At 42.1% G+C, this 21,289-nt stretch overlaps 1 protein-coding gene across 6 annotated transcripts in view; it reads right to left on the reverse strand.

Moving 5' to 3' along the window:
* LOC143290459 (uncharacterized) overlaps positions 1-21,289 on the reverse strand; it is a 110,824-nt gene that overhangs the window by 22,141 nt on the left and 67,394 nt on the right. For all 6 annotated transcript variants that reach the window (XM_076599911.1, XM_076599909.1, XM_076599913.1 and 3 more), the window contains exons 5-9: positions 17,350-17,453; positions 15,964-16,060; positions 14,036-14,184; positions 12,163-12,239; positions 11,186-11,205 (exon numbers count right to left, since the gene is read on the reverse strand). In XM_076599911.1, coding sequence (XP_076456026.1) covers positions 11,186-11,205; positions 12,163-12,239; positions 14,036-14,184; positions 15,964-16,060; positions 17,350-17,453 — 447 coding nt within the window. The remainder of the gene's footprint in view (positions 1-11,185; positions 11,206-12,162; positions 12,240-14,035; positions 14,185-15,963; positions 16,061-17,349; positions 17,454-21,289) is intronic.

Consider the following 21,289-nt stretch of genomic DNA (forward strand, 5'->3'; position numbering starts at 1 on the left):
CGTCCCTTTTCAAATCGTCCGTTCCTAGTTCGCCATGGCCTATGCCATTTCGCCCTGTCAGTGTGCTGAGTGTCATTTCGCCCTGTGCCATTTTGCCATGTCAGTAGGAATGTCGGGCCTCTGGTGAACAGTTCCTAAGTGCGACGCCCCACTGGCTTCACAGAGCTGACAGAGTTGAACGAGAAGAGGAGGAGGAAGAAGGAGAAGAAGGAGAAGAAGAAGGAGAAGAAGAAGCGAACACCGTTGGAGCCAGGCGATGGACACAGGAGAGTGCACCAAACCACACGAGGGGCCTTGTGGTCACTTGTTGATATGACATCAGAGTCTGGGTCCAGCATAGAGATTCGGTGAAGCAGCCAGAAATAACCCTTATTTTTAAATGATAAAAAACAACAAATTTTATCTGTAGACAGCGAAGAGTTTTTTCCCCCAGTTGTGCAAAATCACCATGTAGCTACTGTAGTATTGTAGCTTTCATACAGTGATGCTGTTTGGCTATGAAGTCACTGATCTCTGTGATGTGGTGGTACAGAACTCCTGCTGGACTGCAGTGCCTGCGACATTGTTGACCATGTGGGTCGATATGGTATGCTGCCTGCCTTGACGTAGTATATGCTTCAACTGGGTATGCTGCCCCCATAGTTATGCTGTCTCCACTAGGTATGTTGTCTGCTTCCACTAGCTATGTTGCCTCCAGTAGGTATGCTGTCTCCACTAGGTATGTTGTCTGCTTCCACTAGCTATGTTGCCTCCAGTAGGTATGCTGTCTCCACTAGCTATGTTGTCTGCTTCCGCTAGCTATGTTGCCTCCAGTAGGTATGCTCTCTACTAGGTATGTCGCCTCCACTAGGTATGCTGTCTGCCTCCACCAGGTATTCGTGCCTCTATCAGGAACGTTACCTGTATTGTGGTGGTGGTGGTGTGCGTGTGGAGGGGGGCGTAGTAAGAGGGGCACGATCCTTTGTTCATGGTTTTCATTGAAAGATGACAAAACATACGAACTATTGAGATCATCATGAGACAAATAACTTTCCCATTAACAATTGCTGTTAATTGCGATTTTGTTTTGTCACTTCCATGCGAACTCTGATAATCTAAATTTGTTTGAACAGAAACCAAAGCACTAGTTTTGATTCTTCACAATGCTTTTGTTTTTCCTCAATCATTTCAATAAATTCCGACATAGGACTGTGTTAATGATGTACACGTTGTTTGTACGTTGAAATATGTTTTACATTTCATGTCCTTGGGCAGAGGTTTTTGGGGCGTTGCTGGGAGCACGAACGTATCAGATATGCCAGTTGCTACTGGCGAAAAGGTTGTGTGGCCGGAGTTTGTGATTCTTGTGATGTCGTCTGTAGCTGTACCTCAAGGGTGAAACAATTTATATTTGCATGGATTAGTCAGATATAGTCAGACAGACAGAACCAGGGAGACTGAGGGACAGAGACGTCAAGCATTCCTAGTTTCGTGGTCGCCATTGCAGTGTTTAACGTCTTCCTTTTTCCTGAATTCATTGTTTTGGTGTACCATTAAATATGTTTCAAAGACAACTGCGTAGTTTAAACTCATTGAGCAATATACTTCAAACCGTATGACTGAATAAACAGGTCCATTCCACTGCACTGTAGAATGCTACCTAAAGAAAAACAATGGTGAAACAGTGAACAGCCTCAGAGCTCACCGGCTGTCGTGGTCTTACGAAATGAACATATCATGGTCATGATAGTCGATAACAATTTCGAACTTAGATGTCTGCTTCAATCATAATCAGGGGTACAAAAATCAATAAACACAATCTGCACGAAATCCACATTTCATTCGCTGTGTCGTGAATTGAAATACAAACGAATGTAGAATGGTAACAATTTTGAAAATTTGGAGCTGTTTTCAAGACGTGCCAAGGATCAATGTTTAATGAAAAAAAACACCAACAAAAAACTGAGCAACGACGAAGACGACCATTTTGAAACTAGGACTGTTTGAAGGGAGGAGAGTACATAGAAAGAAAGAGTGAGATGGACTGAGATAGAGTGAAGAAAGAGAGAGTGAGAGGGATAGTGAGAGGAGAAACTGAGAGAGGTGGAGAGAAAGAGAGACAAGAGACAAAGACAAGCAGACACACACAAAGAAACTGTTGCTGGAAAACAGGTACACGTTGCTATAAAATAAGACAAAAAAGCAAAACACTCCCCATCAAGACTTTATTCTGGGTGTGTTTGGTATGACAAACTGCAACACACTGGATCAAAACTTGTCAGACACCAGAAATGAAGCTCTGGAAAGGTTAACCAAGACTACACCACCAATGCGCAGAGTCTGGGGATTTCTGCCATATTTTTTGTTCGAAAAAGAAATATTTCAAACGATCTCTAATTGTGACATAACTGAGGATTATATCTGTTTTGCACACGTAGTTTTATCACAGATATGGCTATTATATACAATGTTATTTGAAGATGGTACCTTCTGATATTTACAACAATAATGTACTTATTTATATAATGTGTACAATAATTATTCTTCATCAACGATTCCATATTATGCTTTTTGAGAACGATGGGATTTTGTTTTTCATTTCGTGTATTTTGTTTCGACAAAAGATATCCTATGTATTTTGCCTTTTTTGTTGTTGTTGTTGTTGCTTCTTTTGGGCCTTCTTCCACATCCATATTTGTCATCTTATTGTTGTTTTCTCTTTCTATGTTTTCTTTTTATGCTTTCATCTTTCAGTACCATTATGTTATACAAATGCTGTTATCGTTTGAAGTTGTCTCTTTGAAAATTTAACGTACCCATCTCACACATATTTGAGATATATGGTGTCTTCAGAATTAAAAAGAAAAAGAATGACTCATAACAAAAACAAGATAACCATCAACACCTACTTAAACCACTAAGATGAATCATCATGATGTGTTACGTGATAAGGAAAGTGAAAAACACGAGAAGCTACGAGGTTCGTGTTTAAAATATACCTTGAACATGACGGTTCAAAGAAACATCGTTGGGTATAACAAAATGATAAATGGAATGAACGAAAAGTAAAGAAAAAAAAACAACCCAAACACCACCACATTTGTGTGTCATGATGGTAAATTTTCGAATGAACATTTGGAATTCATCGTTTATCATTACATGCAGGAAAAGCTTCAAGAGTCAATCTATGTGTGGTCTTAGGTTTTGTGATCTGGAAAGTGGGGGTGAGTTCACTCAAGCATGATGATAAAGTATCTTTTAAAGCCAGCAAAGGTGTCCTGTGATTACCTTAAAACGATTGACAAAATGAATGTCCTTAAAACAGTGGGTTTTAAGGTGGTTGTTTTTGCCAGGAGTGACTCCACAAAAAATAAGGAAAAGACTTGTTTAAGTTTCTATTCCTCGCGTTTTAATCCAGCCAACCAGAAAGACAGCTCAAGACTGTGAATTGGATTTATGTCATACGTTACACTAATATTCTTTTCAACGATTATTGTCACTCTGGCATATCTGAGAGCAATATCTGTGTAATTATGAACACAAATGAAATCTGAAATGTGCAGTAATGCTCGAAGATTATCACAAGTATGACCACAGAGCTATTCTCTCCACTGTTTATCACAGTGTAGCAAAACATCGTCCTATTATTTGTTTTAATACGCTTGTGTTGAGCAGTTGGGTTGTGTATAACTGAGCTACTATGGAACACACTCCGTTTTACTACACGTGTAAGAATACCCTGTTGTGGTTTTTATGCGGGCAAAGTCCAATTAACAGGCCTGTATAATCCATTCTATGGGTTTAAAGATTTCTTCTCGTCTTCTGGACCCGTTTTTTTTTTCTAGGAATCTCTTTTTAGTCGACGAGTAATTAGTCTTCTTTCTACTTTTTAAAAATTATAACATGAATGATGTCATTGTCTACGACTTGCTCAGACAAAACATTTCAGGAGAGCTTTTTTTTTTTTTTTTTACTGTAAGCATGATATCAGAGCTCCTTCATAATTTTTTAATGAAAAAATACAGCTGTTCTACAAGGTGTGACTAAAGCACAGTTTTATTTTCCAAATCTCTACCATACTTTTGCTACGACCAATTAACTCCTTACCCATTCAGCTTGTATAAACGATCTGTAAGCGGAAATGAGAGATTTTTGAAATCCTGACTTGCAACTAACATTTTACCATTAATTCAATCTTTCTAAGGAGATTATTGGTATTCAGTCCTGTCATAACTTCAAAGATCCACAGACAAGCTAAAAAAAAAAAGAAACAAAGTACCTGTGGAACTTATTACAACTTTGTATGATTGCATAGCAAAGCAAAACTTTGTACACCAACATCTCATACAACGTACAGCTACAGCAAACGTTGGGCTCATATACACAGTCTTTCCCCCCTCCAAAACCAGTCTTCCACGAATCTTATATTCACATACATAATGATTTTAACTACAAACAAATATGTCAAGAACACTATTTCTGAAACAAAATGACAAGAACACTAACAATGTATAAAGGTGAATAAATCCCTGGCACGTCTGAAAACAGTCTGTTTCTTTTATTAACATACATTTCTGGAATACTTTATTGCAACGGTCTTCGGTCAAAAACTGTTCCCTATTTATGTTGTACGAAAATCAAGGTCTGTGATATATATATATATATATATATATATATATATATATAATCACTAATTCAAATTTCACCATTACCATTTCGAAATTTCAGAATGTTCGAGGTCTATAAATTCTGCTGCCGAAAAAGGATCTGAATAATACGAATAAAAAGGCACAGAGGAAACATGCAAAGGAGGAGGAGGGTTAAGAATACCTACATGGATTTTTCTGCTCTAGAAAAGCTATCGAAATACTATTTCCCAGATTCATCCCTCCCACTTTTCCTCACTTTGTCGTGAGATACCACTGAGGTTAACACATCTTCTAACATTTTGGTTGTTGGTTGTTGTTGTTGTTTACCACAGAACATCTTGCCAAACTGAAATCAGAAAGAATCGAAAAAAAAAACCCTCAAAACATGACGTTGGTGTCAAAAGTTCACTGCTATGGCGACCGTCACTAGGTAACGTTGACAATGCCCTCTGTCTGTCTGTCTGTGTCTCCTCAGCCCCCCAGGGAATGAAGATCACAGATGGGATGACTTCAGTGGTAGGAAAAGTAATTATCGGCGTCTTCAGAAAGGGAAGGATTAGCGCTATAGGCTGAAACAAAAAAACAGAACACGTATCAGAGGGTGGAACCAAATTTATTTCTCAAAGAAATAAAAGCAACAACATCGGCTGACACTTTTTTGTGATGTACATAAAGCAATAAGTTTTAAGTTAATTGTTAAATGTCAACCGTTCAAGATTGCACCTGGACAAATCCTGCTGGTTTCCTTGTATTGTAGAATCCGTACATGCACTGCAAGTACGGGCCGTCCTTATCATTAGTGTGTAGGCTGATTCGGTTTATCTGCCAGGTATGTTTTAGAAACAAATTTTTGTTTAGTTTAATTCTTCTCGTCACACGTGTTCGATGAACGGAATTAATGATCCCCCCCCATGAACTGTATCAAGGAATGACTGTAGAAATAACCACAAATTTGCTATCAATAATTATATGCATGTACACACGGTTCCGAAACACCGTTTCTTTTCAGTGTTTGATCACTTGTCTGTTCACATCAAAGGTGAACACCTACGTGGATAAACAGGGATAATGCACGGTTTACAAAAGCTTTTTGTTGAAACCAGTAGAACATGTACAGAACTAACATTCAAAGAAGCTTATTATCTAATCTTGCATTACGCTCCAACAAATGGTTATTTTTTCATTAAAACTCAAACTGCACATTACTGGTCGACAAAACAACAATAACTCTTCGTCTTGAAAGTCTTATCCAATTACAAAAATAGCAAGGTTACTATTGGATGTCCGTGCCAACCTCTCATTAGTCAAAACTGCAACATGTTCTTCAAAAATACAAACATTGCAACCGACACGGAGCACACCATTTCATTACGCTTCTCCGAGACTATGCCCCCGTCAAACAGCATCTTTCCCAGGCCAAACGGAGGCGCATGGCTTTTAGCCCCACCCCCCAGCCAAGAAACGGCCCCCTGGCTTAAGTTGCCAACCTGCATGTTAGGACGTGTGAGTGGACAGACGTGTATCTAGGGCGCAAGGTGCCAGACCCAGAAATGCCAGATTATTAATCGTGATCAAAGTTAGTTGGTGAACACTAGTGTGCACAGACACCGCAAAACATGCACACCAAGCTAGGGAAGTCTCGGAAGCATAACAAAACAGTGTGTCTCTCAGATCTCTGCAGCTTACCCAAAGCTTCAATAGAACCATGGGTTGCCATAATCACCATAATAACCTAGAGATAGAAAAAGGAACACACATTTTATGCTTGTTCACACAAAGAGGAACACATTTCAGTCCATTGCAGCTTTAACAGTTGGGGGAAATATTAGTTCTGGGTAAAGGTCAAACAAGCGTGATAACTTTGGCACCAAGAGAAACACAACAAAGTCAGGCCAGAGCCGCCTAGAGCGCTTCCTGTTAGCTTGCACACACACAGGTGAGTACACAAATCCCGAAACGTGTTCCAAGGGAGCGTTCACCTCTGTTCCTCTGCACCTTTACGTCAAGTGTGTGCACACAGGTGGGGTGTGCTATGCAACTTTGGTCTGACTGTGAGCCCCTGTTGAAGCCAGAGTGACCGCACTTGCTTAGTGCTGGATGTTTCAAACTTCTGGCCTCATTTTGGCCCTGTGACTGGTTTCAAAACCAGGTCACATTTAAAGACCAAACTTTCAGGGTGAATACTGTTGGCACGATAATGAATGAAGAGTGATTTACCATTCCGTGCATCTTTTGGTCATGACGAAGGGCTGTTCATGTTAAAGCAACAAATGACACGCATGTGCTCCATTATCAGTAAAAGAATTCACCCGAGGTTAATACACTTGTTTAACACTAGTTTAAGAGGGAGAAGTGTGATTAGTACTTTTAAAAGAATGAGGATTTTCTAATCTATTGTCAGTATACTACATCATTCACAGTCCCTTTCTCTTTTGCAAATGCCTTTCTGGTTAAAAGTCAAATATACCCTGTTAAAAATCCAGTGAATGCATGATATAATAGTACGAAAACATACAAAACACGGAAACGTCTGTCTCTTTTGTGATAAGCCAGATGTTGTTAGCACTTGATAAAACAAAGCGAATGTTTAGAAATACAACGACGTGTCTTTGCGTTCTCGAAAACCAAAATGAAATTAAACTGCAAATGGACATTGGTGGGGTAAAACTAAAAACAGAGAAACCGATTACCAAATCATATACTGATAAATTCGACATCAAATGTAACCGATAAATGCGAAAGTGAATATTATTTCAAAATGTTAATGAACATCATTGTAGAGCGTGGGTTACAATTAGTGCGAAGACTTCCCGTACGTAACAAGACTCCCACTTCCAATGTTAAACTCCATGTAAATATCCAGAAGAGAAAGGGTTAAGTCAACAAGAGATAACCACACAGTTTTATTCCTTCACACTAACCTAAGCAACAAACAGTAGCCTAAGTTGTGCAGATAAAGTGAAGACAGAGCAGAGTGAAGACTGGAGCAAAAGCACGTCATCCAACATAACAAATGTGCAGAGACTAACAGAAGACACGTCACACATAATCCGTGGTTCTTTTCCGAAACTTCTGTTGTTCGTCCTTGAGGAGTGTCAAACCCATTTCTTCTCAACAAACACAGTATGATGATTCTTTATACACAAGCACCGCTACTGCTGCAGCTGTATTCACAGACACAGCACATAGTCCCCTTCCAGAAAAAAACCCTCTCACAATGGATAATATTAGTTTGTGTGCCAGTGGCTGTATGGTTAGATTTTGGTGACAAGAAGCAGTGCTGAGGTTTGGTTATGCGAGCTCCATAGAAGAACAGGATTCATGTTGTCTATTGTCCAACTCACCGAAGTGCCTGTCTTGCGGTTGTCCGCGGGAGAATGCATCATCTCCTGTTGTTTTCACAGATTGTCTATTCAGTTGAAGTATTCACCATGAAACACTGGTTTCCAAACAAAACTGTTCTTCTGGAACTCTTTCAGGTCTCCAAAAGGCCAAGGTTCAAGAATACCAAACTACACATTAGTGGCACAGCAAGATCTTAACAACTGAAGCCTGTGATGGCACATGACATGAGACTTGTCTGCACGATGAATACACAAATATATCCTCCTGTGTGCCACTTCTTGACCACCACGTCCTCTCACTGGGACCTCTTTTGATGTTGTTGAGAGGAAAGCTGTCTTACGCTGCACGGACAGCTTCAAGATACGAACCACAGCCACGACGTCCCGTTCTCCTTCGCAAAGACAGACCCAGATGGTGTCTGAAGACCTCACCCTGACAGGCACGAAGGAACGAATGCTGATGACATGCCGACCATTTCATACTCTGCTACTTTGCAACACGTTCATGACTAAGTTTCGGAGATAACGCTTTGCAGTGTTAGGTGGTATGGGCAGCTAGAAGGAAGCCCTGACTATTTTCGTGAAATCAACGCCGAAAAGACCGCGGTACGTCACATCAGAAACGAAATCTCGATGTGTTTTCTTAAAAGCTCGGTGACCAGTAAGAGTGAACGTCTGTAGCTAGGGAATGAGGCGTTCTCACAAGGCATGGTTGTCATTCGTTTCCGTCCTCTGCAAAACGCACCCTTGTACATCCTCTTGACTTCGCTGTTCCGTTCAGAATTGTTCCGAAAAACGGCTCAACTGGGTCAAACGTATTGTACGCATCCTTTCTTCTTTCCCAGAATACACAAGTCGTCCAAGTTACGCTTGTAAGCTCACCGTTGTTGGGTTTCCTTCTGTGCTTAGTTTTATTCTTGGCGTTCACAACTGTGCTTTGTGGGGATGACATTTAGACTGAAAATCAATCGCCTTCTGCTCCAACCACTTACAAGCTTGGAACGCAGTGGAACAAGTGTGAGACGTCTTGACTATCCTTCACCAGAGAAACGGCTCACCTATACTGACTTCAGAAATGAAAAGCAGTGATTAAGAAGTGGACACCGCTATCATCGTAGTTGATCATTGAAAAAAAAAAAAACATCCTTCTTCGAGTCACGAGAGAAGGTGAACGATGCTCTCATTTCACTCACTAAAACCTCGCCATTGGACAAACTTCGAGGCCACTGCATTACAACAGACCTGTGTGTTCATTTGCCTCAGGTAAGCATTTAATACAAACTGTGTTGGTTCATCATGGCGTTACCATTCCCCCCTTCTTCTTTTTTACATACTTCTAACTTTAATTCACGCATACTGCTACCATTCAACTTGAAGCTTGTGAAGAGAGGATGTATGAGAGAGCACATATCAAACTTGTGACTCCTCTTAAAAAAACTGCAAAGTATTTCATATTTTGCCAACAAAAGCGTAGCTATTGTAGGCTATTGTCTCTCTTTAGTATATAAATTGCACTATCTACTCGTCGGTATATGAATTGCTCTAGCTATCCTTCAATATACAAATTACAGTATCTACTACTTCACTACTGGAATTATTACTATACGAATTAGCGAACTATACACTGTTTTCCGAATGCTCTCACTAAGCAGATTCAAAAACTAAGTATCGTTGTGGGAGTAAAAGTAAGCAAAACATAGAAACTCACGTTCAGGCACATAGGTGGGACGCACGTACACACACACGCGCGCGCGCGCGCGCGCACACACACACACACACACACACACACACACACACACGAAACAGACTGACTGAGGGACAGACAGAGGAAAGAGATTTTTTTAAAAAGGAGGGGTTCTCATAGAAAGACGGAAAATGTAATTGTTAGGGAAGAGTCAAAACATATTCAAATCCAAGAAAAGAACAAAAGTTAAAAGATGGGGTCACACAGACTGTCTGACACTACAATGTCAAAGTCAACAATAGACATGAATTAATGGAACACACACTGTTATACCGATTAGTCCAGAAACGAACAATAATTAGAAAAACAAAAAATACCAATAGGACTAACATGCATGACAGCATAATCGACATTATCAAGATAATAAAACTGAATCAAAACATTATTTTGCACCGTTGTCATACGTATTTCAAGTTACAGAAAACATGAAAATGGACACTGCCAATATAAATATACCCAGTCAATAATCTGCAATGTGATTCAGAAGTTTGTAGATTGTATGAATTGCTTTTGATGTGACAAAAAAGACAACAACAAAAAGAGAGAAAAAGACGAAACAGAACAAAAGAAAGAAAAACCAGAAATAAAAATGTAGGGTGCACAGAGAAAAAACAAAACAGCGGATAAGTATTCCATTAATGATTAACTATTCTCACAACACACTTTGCAATTAAGAAATACAAGTAGAACAGACACACACGTGAGCGCGTGTGCACGCACGAATGCATATAATACACACACATAAACGACACATTATGTAGGAGACAGGCAGACGAACAGAGGAGAGACAGAAAAGAGTAAGAGAAAAGGACGAAGGTAGAAAACTACAGGCGAAAAATACATGCAGGTGATTGCACTGAACAGGATACAATATACACGTTATGATAAATGGTGTGAAAACAGCACAGCACAAAAAGATGGGAAAGAGATTGCCAAAGAAGTTGAGGAAGAGGGAAGGAGTGTAGCAGAAAAAGGGAGAATGGCAGACAGATAATTATGTAGACAGTGCCACCGAGATAGTGACTGACAGAGAGATAGATAGAGACAGTGATAGGCAAACAGACCGACAAAAAGATATGTAGACAGTGCCACCGAGATAGTGACTGACAGAGAGATAGATAGAGACAGTGATAGGCAAACAGACAGACAAAAAGATATGTAGACAGTGCCAAAGAGAAATAGTGACAGACAGACAGATAGTGAAAGGCAGACAGAAAGAAATGAAGACAGTGCAATCGAGACAGTGACAGAGAGAGAGAGAGAGAGAGAGAGAGAGAGAGAGAGAGTGACAGGCAAACAGACAGGCAGAAAGATATGTATACAGTGTCACAGAGAGACAGTGGCAGACAGACAGGGTGACACAAACAGAGCGACAGAGAGAAGAGGAGGAGGAGGAGGAGGAGGAAGGAGGAAGAAGGAGATTGCAGAGAATGAGGGTGGTGGTGAGGTGATCCAAGTCAAAATCTTACCCCTACCGAATGCTCCACGGCTGAAACCAACAGAGCACAACAATGTGTCACTTAACACATAGTACACGTAATTTTACTACACACCAACATTCATGTGTGTACCCCTGTGTGTTTGTATGTCTGTGCGTATGCACGCCCGTGGAGTGTGAATGCCTACATAGATGTCTGTAAATCTGCTTGCGTGCGAGCTCGCATGTGTTAGTCCCTGATGTCTGTGTGTGCGTTTCTGTGATTGCCATTGTGCTGCACGCTCATCATTTCGTCTTTTTTAAAGAGAAACGTCATTGTCTACTCAATCGAGAAAAAACAAAGAAACGTCTTTTTTTTTTAATTAAAAAAACAACACAAAGAAAGATATCATTTAGATAAATGAAATTCTTTCAAATGTATCACGAAACATGAACGCATACATATCACACACACACACACACACACACACACACACACACACACACACACCAGCGTCCTATGGGTATGTTCTGAGTAATAACTGACTGAATCTCTCTCTCTCTCTCTCTCTCTCTCTCTCTCTGTGTCTCTCTCTCTGTCAATCTGTATATCTGTTTGCCTGCCTGTGTTTCTCTCTGTCTCTGTCTGTCTCTCTTTCTCTCTCTGTTTCTATTTGTCAACAGTGTCCTATGGGTATGTACTTAGCAATAATTGACTAAATCAGTTCTCTCTCTCTCTCTCTCTCTCTCTCTCTCTCTCTCTCTCTCTCTCTCTGTGTCAATGTTTTTTCTGTTTGCCTAAATGTGTTTCTTTCTGTCTGTCTTTCTGTCTCTCTTTCTGTCTCTATTTCTATCTGTATGAGTCTGCCTGTCCGTCGGTCTCTGTCTGTCTCTCTCTCTCTCACGTACACACACACACACACACACACACACGCACGCACACCAACACACACACACACACACACACAAACACACATACACACACACTTCACCACACCACACCACACCACACACCCAAACAACACTCACAGATCAGGCTGGAAGTGGTGAACCATAGGAGCGGCGGCTGGAGCAGCGTAGGGCACCACTGGGGCTGCCACCCGCATCTGTGGTACCCACACCCACCCGGTCAATATCACGGCACTTCCATTCCCTCACTTGCCCGTGGGGAGGGGAGGTGCAGTTACTGTACTATACTACGTCACGAAAGAACTGAACAGTCGCTTAATTAAATCTGTGTGAAAATAGTGCATGTTATGACATGATCTCAAGCTTCTGAACAGTAAACCTTTCCTCTGTCTGTACACCTCCCACCACCCCTGAACAGAACATGATTCCAGTTTTCATCCACCCATCTTCATCTGTCCACCCTTTGACCCTCGCATCCGTCTGTACAGTTAACCCACACATACACCATTACAAACCCCGCACAAAAATAATCATCCAGCCCAACCGTCCACCCAACGACTTTCCTCAAACCACATCCACCCATTCACCCTTTCACCCGTCTGTCCCTCTATCAGGATACTCTTCCACCCCATACACAATAAGCCAACCACCACCACCTTCTTCACCTATCTACTCAACGCCATACAGGGCGATTCGTTTATCCACCCTTTACCCGTCCATCTAGTCTTGCATCCACTCGTTGCTGTAGTAACGATATAAAGGGTCATGGGTTTATCCACCCTTTACCCATCCTTGTACTCTTTCATCCACCCGGTAAAGTGGTAACGCCATATATGGTCATTCGTTTATCTACCCTGTACCCATCCGTTTATTCTTCCATCCACCCGGTACTGAAGAAACGGCATATAGGGCCATACGTTTACCCACCCTTTATTCATCCATCCACTCTTCCATTCAACCGGAACTGTAATAACGCCATACAGGGCCATACATTTATCCACTCTTAACCATTATCCAGCCTGTACCAATCCATGTACTCTTTCATCCACCCGGTTCTGTAGTAACGCTATACATGGCCATACGTTTATCTACCCTGCAGCCATCGACCCTGTACTGTAACGCTATATAGGGCCATACGTTTACCCAACCTTTACCATTATCCACCCTTTATCCATCCATCTGCACTTCCATCCACCCGGTACTTAATAACGCCATACAGGGCCATATATTTATCCACCCTTTACCCTTCCTTCTGATTTTCCATCCACCCGGTACTGCAGTAATGCCATACATGGCCGTACTTTTGCCCACCATTTACCATTATCCACCTTTTACGATTATCCACATTTTATCCATCCGTCTATTCTTTCATCCAGCCGGAACTGTAGTAACGGCATATAGGGTCATACGTTTATCCACTCTTTACCATACATTTATTCTTCCATCCACCCGGTAATTCAATAACGCATAGAGGGCCATACGTTTACCCACCCTTTACCATTATCCACCCTTTACCCATCCATCAACTAGGTACAGTAGTAAAGATATATACGGCCAAATTTCATCCAACCTTTAGGATTATCCACCCCTGTACCCATCCATCTACTCTACCATCAGCTGGGTACAGAAGTAAAAATACATACGGCCAAACGTTTATCCACCTTTTACCCATCCATCCACCCTTCCACCCACCCAGTACTGTAGTAAGCCATTTGGGGCCCATACGTTCATCCAACCTGAACGATCATCCACCCTTATACCTATCAATCTACTCTCCTATCAACTATGTACAGCAGTAAAAAAAAAATATATATATATATATATACATATATAAGGCCATACGTTTATCCACCCTTGAACTATCCATCTACTCAGCCATCAACTAAGCACAGTAGTAAAGATATACATTAATACGTGTATTCACCGTTTACCCACCCACCCTCCCATCCACCCGGAACCGTAGCATTCAGTCCCCTAAAACCACTCCACTCACGGGCTCCACGATGGGGGCCATGGGCACCTGGGCGGTGGGCATCTTCCAGGACCCTCCTCCCCCTCCACCCGGGAGGTTCTGCAGCATCATCTGCTGCATCACCATGTGGTGCATCTGGGCGTTCTGCAGCATCATCATGTCCATGAAGTCTGCAACAAAAGACACGGAGCCACGTCAATAAAGTGTGTGGGAAAATCTGACATACAGGCACACAGCCTCGTCAATAAAGTGTATGGAAAAGTCTGAAACACAGGCACACAGCCACGTCAATAAAGTGTATGGAAAAGTCTCAAACACAGGCACACAGCCACGTCAATAAAGTGTGTGGAAAAGTCTGAAACACAGGTACACAGCCACGTCAATAAAGTGTGTGGAAAAGTCTGAAACACAGATACACAGTCACGTCAATAAAGTGTGTGGGAAAGTCTGAAACACAGGCACACAGCCACGTCAATTAAGTGTGTGGAAAAGTCTGAAACACACACACAGTCACATCAATAAAGTGTGTGGGAAAGTCTGAAACACAGACACACAGTCACATCAATAAAGTGTGTGGAAAAGTCTGAAACACAGGCACACAGCCACGTCAATAAAGTGTGTGGGAAAGTCTGAAACACAGACACAGGGTTACGTCAATAAAATGTGTGGAAAAGACTGAAAGAAACACACGCATACAGCCACGACAATGAAGCGTGTGGGAAAGTCTGAATGAAACACAGGTACAGAGCCACATCGATGAATTGTGTGGGAAAATCTCAAACACAACCATACAAGCCACGTCAGTAAACTGTGTGGAAAAGTCTGAAACACAGGCACACAGCCTCGTCAATAAAGTGTGTGGGAAAGTCTGAAACACAGGCACACAGCCTCGTCAATAAAGTGTGTGGTCAAGTCTGAAACACAGGCACACAGCCTCGTCAATAAAGTGTGTGGGAAAGTCTGAAACACTGGCACACAGCCTCGTCAATAAAGTGTGTGGAAAAGTCTGAAACACAGATACCCAGTCACGTCAATAAAGTGTGTGGGAAAGTCTGAAACACACACACAGTCACATCAGTAAACTGTGTGGAAAAGTCTGAAACACAGGCACACAGCCTCGTCAATAAAGTGTATGGGAAAGTCTGAAACACAGGCACACAGACTCGTCAATAAAGTGTGTGGGAAAGTCTGAAACACAGGCACACAGCCTCGTCAATAAAGTGTGTGGTCAAGTCTGAAACACAGGCACACAGCCTCGTCAATAAAGTGTGTGGAAAAGTCTGAAACACAGGCACACAGCCACGTCAATAAAGTGTATGGGAAAGTCTGAAACACAGGCACACAGCCACGTCAATAAAGTGTGTGGGAAAGTCTGAAACACAGGCACACAGCCTCGTCAATAAAGTGTGTGGTCAAGTCTGAAACACAGGCACACAGCCTCGTCAATAAAGTGTGTGGAAAAGTCTGAAACACAGATACCCAGTCACGTCAATAAAGTGTGTGGGAAAGTCTGAAACACACACACAGTCACATCAGTAAACTGTGTGGAAAAGTCTGAAACACAGGCACACAGCCTCGTCAATAAAGTGTGTGGTCAAGTCTGAAACACAGGCACACAGCCTCGTCAATAAAGTGTATGGGAAAGTCTGAAAAACAGGCACACAGCCTCGTCAATAAAGTGTGTGGGAAAGTCTGAAACACAGGCATACAGCCTCGTCAATAAAGTGTGTGGAAAAGTCTGAAACACAGGCACACAGCCTCGTCAATAAAGTGTGTGGGAAAGTCTGAAACACAGGCACACAGCCTCGTCAATAAAATGTGTGAGTGAAGAAGGAAAAGAAGGTGAGAGAGACAAGTATTCAGATTTAACTGGACACAACACGACACATTACGACACAACAAAGTAGAGCACATTGCAGGACCACAACACAACACAACACAACACACACCTGATTTGTTGAACATGTAGTCTTTCTGCTTGCCCTCCACAATTTGCACCGGCGGAAGTTGCTGTATCACAGGCTGAGGTGACTGTATCGTCGCTACCTATTGGACAAAAACACCATTACTAATCTGCATCGATTCTATTGCCTCAGCGATTGGTCCAAAGAATTAAACCTTTCACAGCTGTATAAGCAAACACACAAGACTCTGCCGAAATAAGAACAAAAACGTGTGCTCGTATACAATCATTCAAAAGCAGACGAATTTGTGTTTACTGACACAGTAGATCTAAAACATTCATATCAATTGCAGTCATTGTCATCATCATTGATCTTATCCATCATCGCCATCACGGATACTCAGTTTCTGCATTCTAACGCACGACATTACTAGAAAGTTGTCAGTCTCATTAAACACGCACTAACTAAACAAATCACACCCCTCATTATATCATTACCACAGACGCTAATTCCAATTCCCCAGAATATCATTAAAATCATCAGCATGTACGGACAAACATTGAATAGACAAATATTCACCAGTACCTCTACCACACAACCCTATACACGTAAACGCCAACTCATGTCTACGAGTGGACGTGGGAGTCGAAGCGAACGAGCGCAGTAGAGGAAGAAGACATAAAAAAAATCCCCCCCCCCCCCTCCCATGAACAAAACAGCTATTCCCTCAAACCAACAGAACACGCACCTTCTTACATGAAAACAAACAAATGCAATATCCGCAATTTTCCCCCTTCACGACGGAATGAGCAGTGTTCACAACAAGGCGTGGATAGCGGAATGAGCAGTGTTCACAGCAAGACGTGGATAGCGGAATGAGCAGTGTTCACAGCAAGACGTGGATAGCGGAATGAGCAGTGTTCACAGCAAGACGTGGATAGCGGAATGAGCAGTGTTCACAGCAAGACGTGGATAGCGGAATGAGCAGTGTTCACAGCAAGACGTGGATAGCGGAATGAGCAGTGTTCACAGCAAGGCGTGGATAGCAGAATGAGCAGTGTTCACAGCAAGGCGTGGATAGCGGAATGAGCAGTGTTCACAGCAAGGCGTGGATAGCAGAATGAGCAGTGTTCACAGCAAGACGTGGATAGCGGAATGAGCAGTGTTCACAACAAGGCGTGGATAGCGGAATGAGCAGTGTTCACAGCAAGACGTGGATAGCGGAATGAGCAGTGTTCACAGCAAGACGTGGATAGCGGAATGAGCAGTGTTCACAGCAAGACGTGGATAGCAGAATGAGCAGTGTTCACAACAAGACATGGCTATTCACTCCGCCAGTCACACGGAGGAGTGGAGGAGAAGAAATGCGGTTAAAGCCCAGTGGACAAGTAGTCCATTCCCTCACACCTCGCGACATGTCCTGGCACTAACCTGTGGCACGCTGTGGTGGGCCTGGATGGGAGGCAAGACGTACGTCTTCTGTGGTTCCGCGGGTCGAAACTGGTGCTCTATGATGTGTTTCGTCTGAGACATGGCTGCACCATCACACAATACACAGTCATTAGGAACACACGCTGAGCTGAGAACGATCAATTAAGTGGGAAGTCATTTACAACTTTGTCTTTTGAGCAGGACTATGACTCAAACTAGAAGGCAAGATTGCACTGCTCTTAGTACTGCAACCTTGGGGGCTTTGACATTTACAGCTTTGCCTTTTGTGCAGGACTATGACTTTCAAACTAGGAGGCAAGACTGCACTGGCTCTTTGTGCTGCGGCCTTGGGGGCTAGTTGGCCTTTGGGAACCATCCCAACGCTGACTGTCCTAAAACCCTCTTGACCGAGAGGTTGGGGATGTAACTTGGATAAGACAATTTCCACCATAATAAAATTCTAGCCCAGATAGTCAGGACAGCAGTTGCCTCATCTGCTGATCTGATGGTCATAGTCGGACACAACTATCATACAAACTGAATTTGACCTCATAGTGACAGCGCTTACAATAAACTACTCAGTGACACAAAGCGCAGAAAACAAATCGAATTGGACTTGCCCGTCGTTCTGAAATTCAGTTCTTGAAGACGATGTCACACAAAGTTTGTACTGATAACCAACGTGGGTATGCTTGTTTGAATTGTACATCAAACTGAAATAACGAAGAGACGTGATATGAAGAAAAAGTATCAGAGTATGTGCTCAAACGCAATACTATGAAAGTTAATATACTTTGCCAGTGTATCGGCATGTGCTAATATCCGAGCAAACTGGAAAATCGTCACAATCAGCCGTGCACCAAAACATATGCTACATGATTATGTCTGTGAACTATCCCTTATACACACGGTTTGATGCATAAATAAAATGCTTCCTGGAAATAAAAGTTTGAACAGACAACCATTCAGCATCCGCATAACGTCAACGTATAGTATCTTCTGACGTCATAAGGTAGAACAGACCACTTAACATCCATACAATGTTAATGTATAGTATCTCCTGACTTCCTAAAATTGAACAGACAACCATTTAACAACTATTTGATGTTAATGTATGGTATCTTCTGACTTCATAAGGTTGAACAGACAACAATTTAACATCTATATAACGTTAACGTGTTTATCTCATGGCTTTATACAATGTTAACGTCTAGACAACCATTTAACATCCACGAAATGTTAAGAAAGTGGGGATATACTTTTTCCATTGCATGTTGTTTTGTTGTTCTTTTTTTAAATGTTTATAAACCTCTTTATAATTTCGTATGTCAAAAAAATGAATCCACGCCTGATGACACATATACAATAGGATTTAAAAAGTCAGACAACCTATGCCTCCCCCACTGACATGAATCAGCCAACATCTCCTGACATAATTTCAACAGGAGCAAAAATTTCTGTCAGAGATTGACTCCGGTTACAATTCATACAAAGGGACATGACTCAGGTTACAATTCACATAAAGGGAGACTAGGAACGCATCAAAATGTGGCTTGAACACTACGCTAGAGAGAGCAAAGCAAGCAAGCAAATGAGGGTGGACGTGTCAACAGGTACACATGAAGCACACGGTGCAAAGGATCCCCCCCCACTCCAGAACTTACTAAAGTAAATACACCGTGGAGTCATCAGAAGGGGCAAACCCTCCATAAAAGCTGAACTAAAAAGTGCATTGGCATAGCCTTCACTGAACCCCTAGCTTGTGAAAAGAGGAAACACACACACACACACACACACACACACACACACACATATATATATATATATATATATATATATATATATATATATAAACGCCATGTAGTACGATGCCTGTGTCAACCGCTCATCCCTCAACACCCAACAGAAGTGGTAAGCTTGTGCTGTTTACACATACCTAAGCGCCAGTTGCTGACTACCTCTTCTGAAGTGTAAAACAAGAAAAGATAAGCAAACACATGTCTTCAGAAGACAAGAGCAGATCTGACAGAAGACAGGCGAAACAGAAGAGACTCCAGATAATGGAGTACTGCAATCGGAAAAGGAGGAATACATTTAGGTAACAAAACCTCTTAGCCATCCATCATGGATATCCGTGGATTCCATGGACAATGAGTTTCAAATGACGAGCTGGCAAGCTTTGGGCGAAAGCACCAGTGGCCAAGCCGAGATGCACTTAAGTGATGTAATGAAGCGTGTTGCGCACAGGTGAACTGAACACTAGTGCAGTGTTAGATAGGTCCCCTCCCCCACTTTCCTGGGACTGTTATCCCCATTGACCACGTGATCTGAGGTGGGTGTCGACACTTCGTCAGAATGTAACTAATCACCTAAATAAATACAATTTCGACATACTCTTTGCCGAAAATGCGCAAATGAGTGTAATTGAGAACGTCTTTTCACTGTATATCTTGTATATCTTAATATAAAATTTTACACACCCACAAAATCTTGGATTCCTTGAATTGATTAATGTACAATACAACAAAAAATATAGGCCCCTTGAACAGATTAATGGACAAAACAACAAACTTAAAAGTTTGACAAGCCACCAGAGCATTTTGTATAAATTGCACAAAATTGAAAGACTGATCTAAATAGCTAGGCCGTGTACTGATAAAACATTTTAATGGCGAGCATAAGAAAATGCACAGCTCTTGGAAGTGGGTAAGGGCGATAACCCACAACAAATACAAAAGATAACGCAAGGGGTCACGAGTGAATAATTATGTTCTTCTGAAGCACGCACATCAGACAGGTTTGGCCGCTGTGTTGGACAGGTGAACAAAACTTAAAATCAAAACTGAATAAACCTGCAAACAACAAACATGCGAGGTGGTCTTGTCAGGCACTGTGAGACGTTAGACCATAGCCTGAAGATAACAAATTGCCGCCGAAAGGATTACAAGATGGTGGTTTGAGAGGAACTGATATAAGTCCATTGAAATTTTATTTTGAAATGTCAAACACAAAAATGAAGACGAGAATGGATTAGGAAACAACCTGAGTGGGACAGTGGGGTTTGGGGGGGAAGGAGGGGGGCGGAGGGGAGGAGGGGGGGGGGCTGGATTGTTTAAGCAAGAAACATCAGAATCAAAAGATATGCAGGAGCATTAATGGGCCACTGTGTTTCTCTCTTTCTCACCCTCTCTCCCTCCCTCCCTCTCTCTTTCCACGTTTTTTTTTTCCAGGCCACACATACGCATTTGGTACTCTGCTTTGGGGGTTCATTAGCTTTTCAAAATGGAAATAGGTAATATAATGGTTTTATCTTTCATCATTGATTGAATGAAGCGGAGGTTCGGTATCAAAGCTGTGAGGCCGGCTGAAGTCAGTGCATACCAACATAAAAAAAGGAATGTCACACTCTTGCATAATCGAATCCTTCTGCACATACATTGTTGCCACAAGACTTCACATGCGGGGAGGGGGGGGGGGGGGGCGAGGGGGGAGGATATGTTATTAATACCAAGAAACACCACTCAAAAACCGAATCAAACTTTAAACTGTCATGCTACACCCATCATCATGTACCTGGTTGCTGAAGCTGTACAGGAGGTAACTCGTACTCAACATTGTTTGGAAAGGGAGGTGCATTCCCTTGAACATACACGATCTTGGGCGCCGGCCGTGCCACTTTCTCTGCTTCCTGTCTCCCTTGAATTATGGGTAAAAGCAAGGAATTGGAATCAAGCGGCGGGTGTTTGGACAGGCGTGAGCGAAAGTCTGTGTCAACAGAGCCAACATGCATGCACACGTGCGTACAGGTGAAAGCAGAACACTAGTGCAAATTGATTTTCAATGTCCCACTCCATCACGCATATTTCAGTTTTGCTTTTCATGCATCCATTACAGATTGCAAGGCATATTGTTTGTTTTCCTAGCATTCACAGAATGCGCG

This window comes from Babylonia areolata, chromosome 15, assembly GCF_041734735.1.
Source record: "Babylonia areolata isolate BAREFJ2019XMU chromosome 15, ASM4173473v1, whole genome shotgun sequence".
Taxonomy (NCBI): Eukaryota; Metazoa; Mollusca; class Gastropoda; order Neogastropoda; family Buccinidae; genus Babylonia; species Babylonia areolata.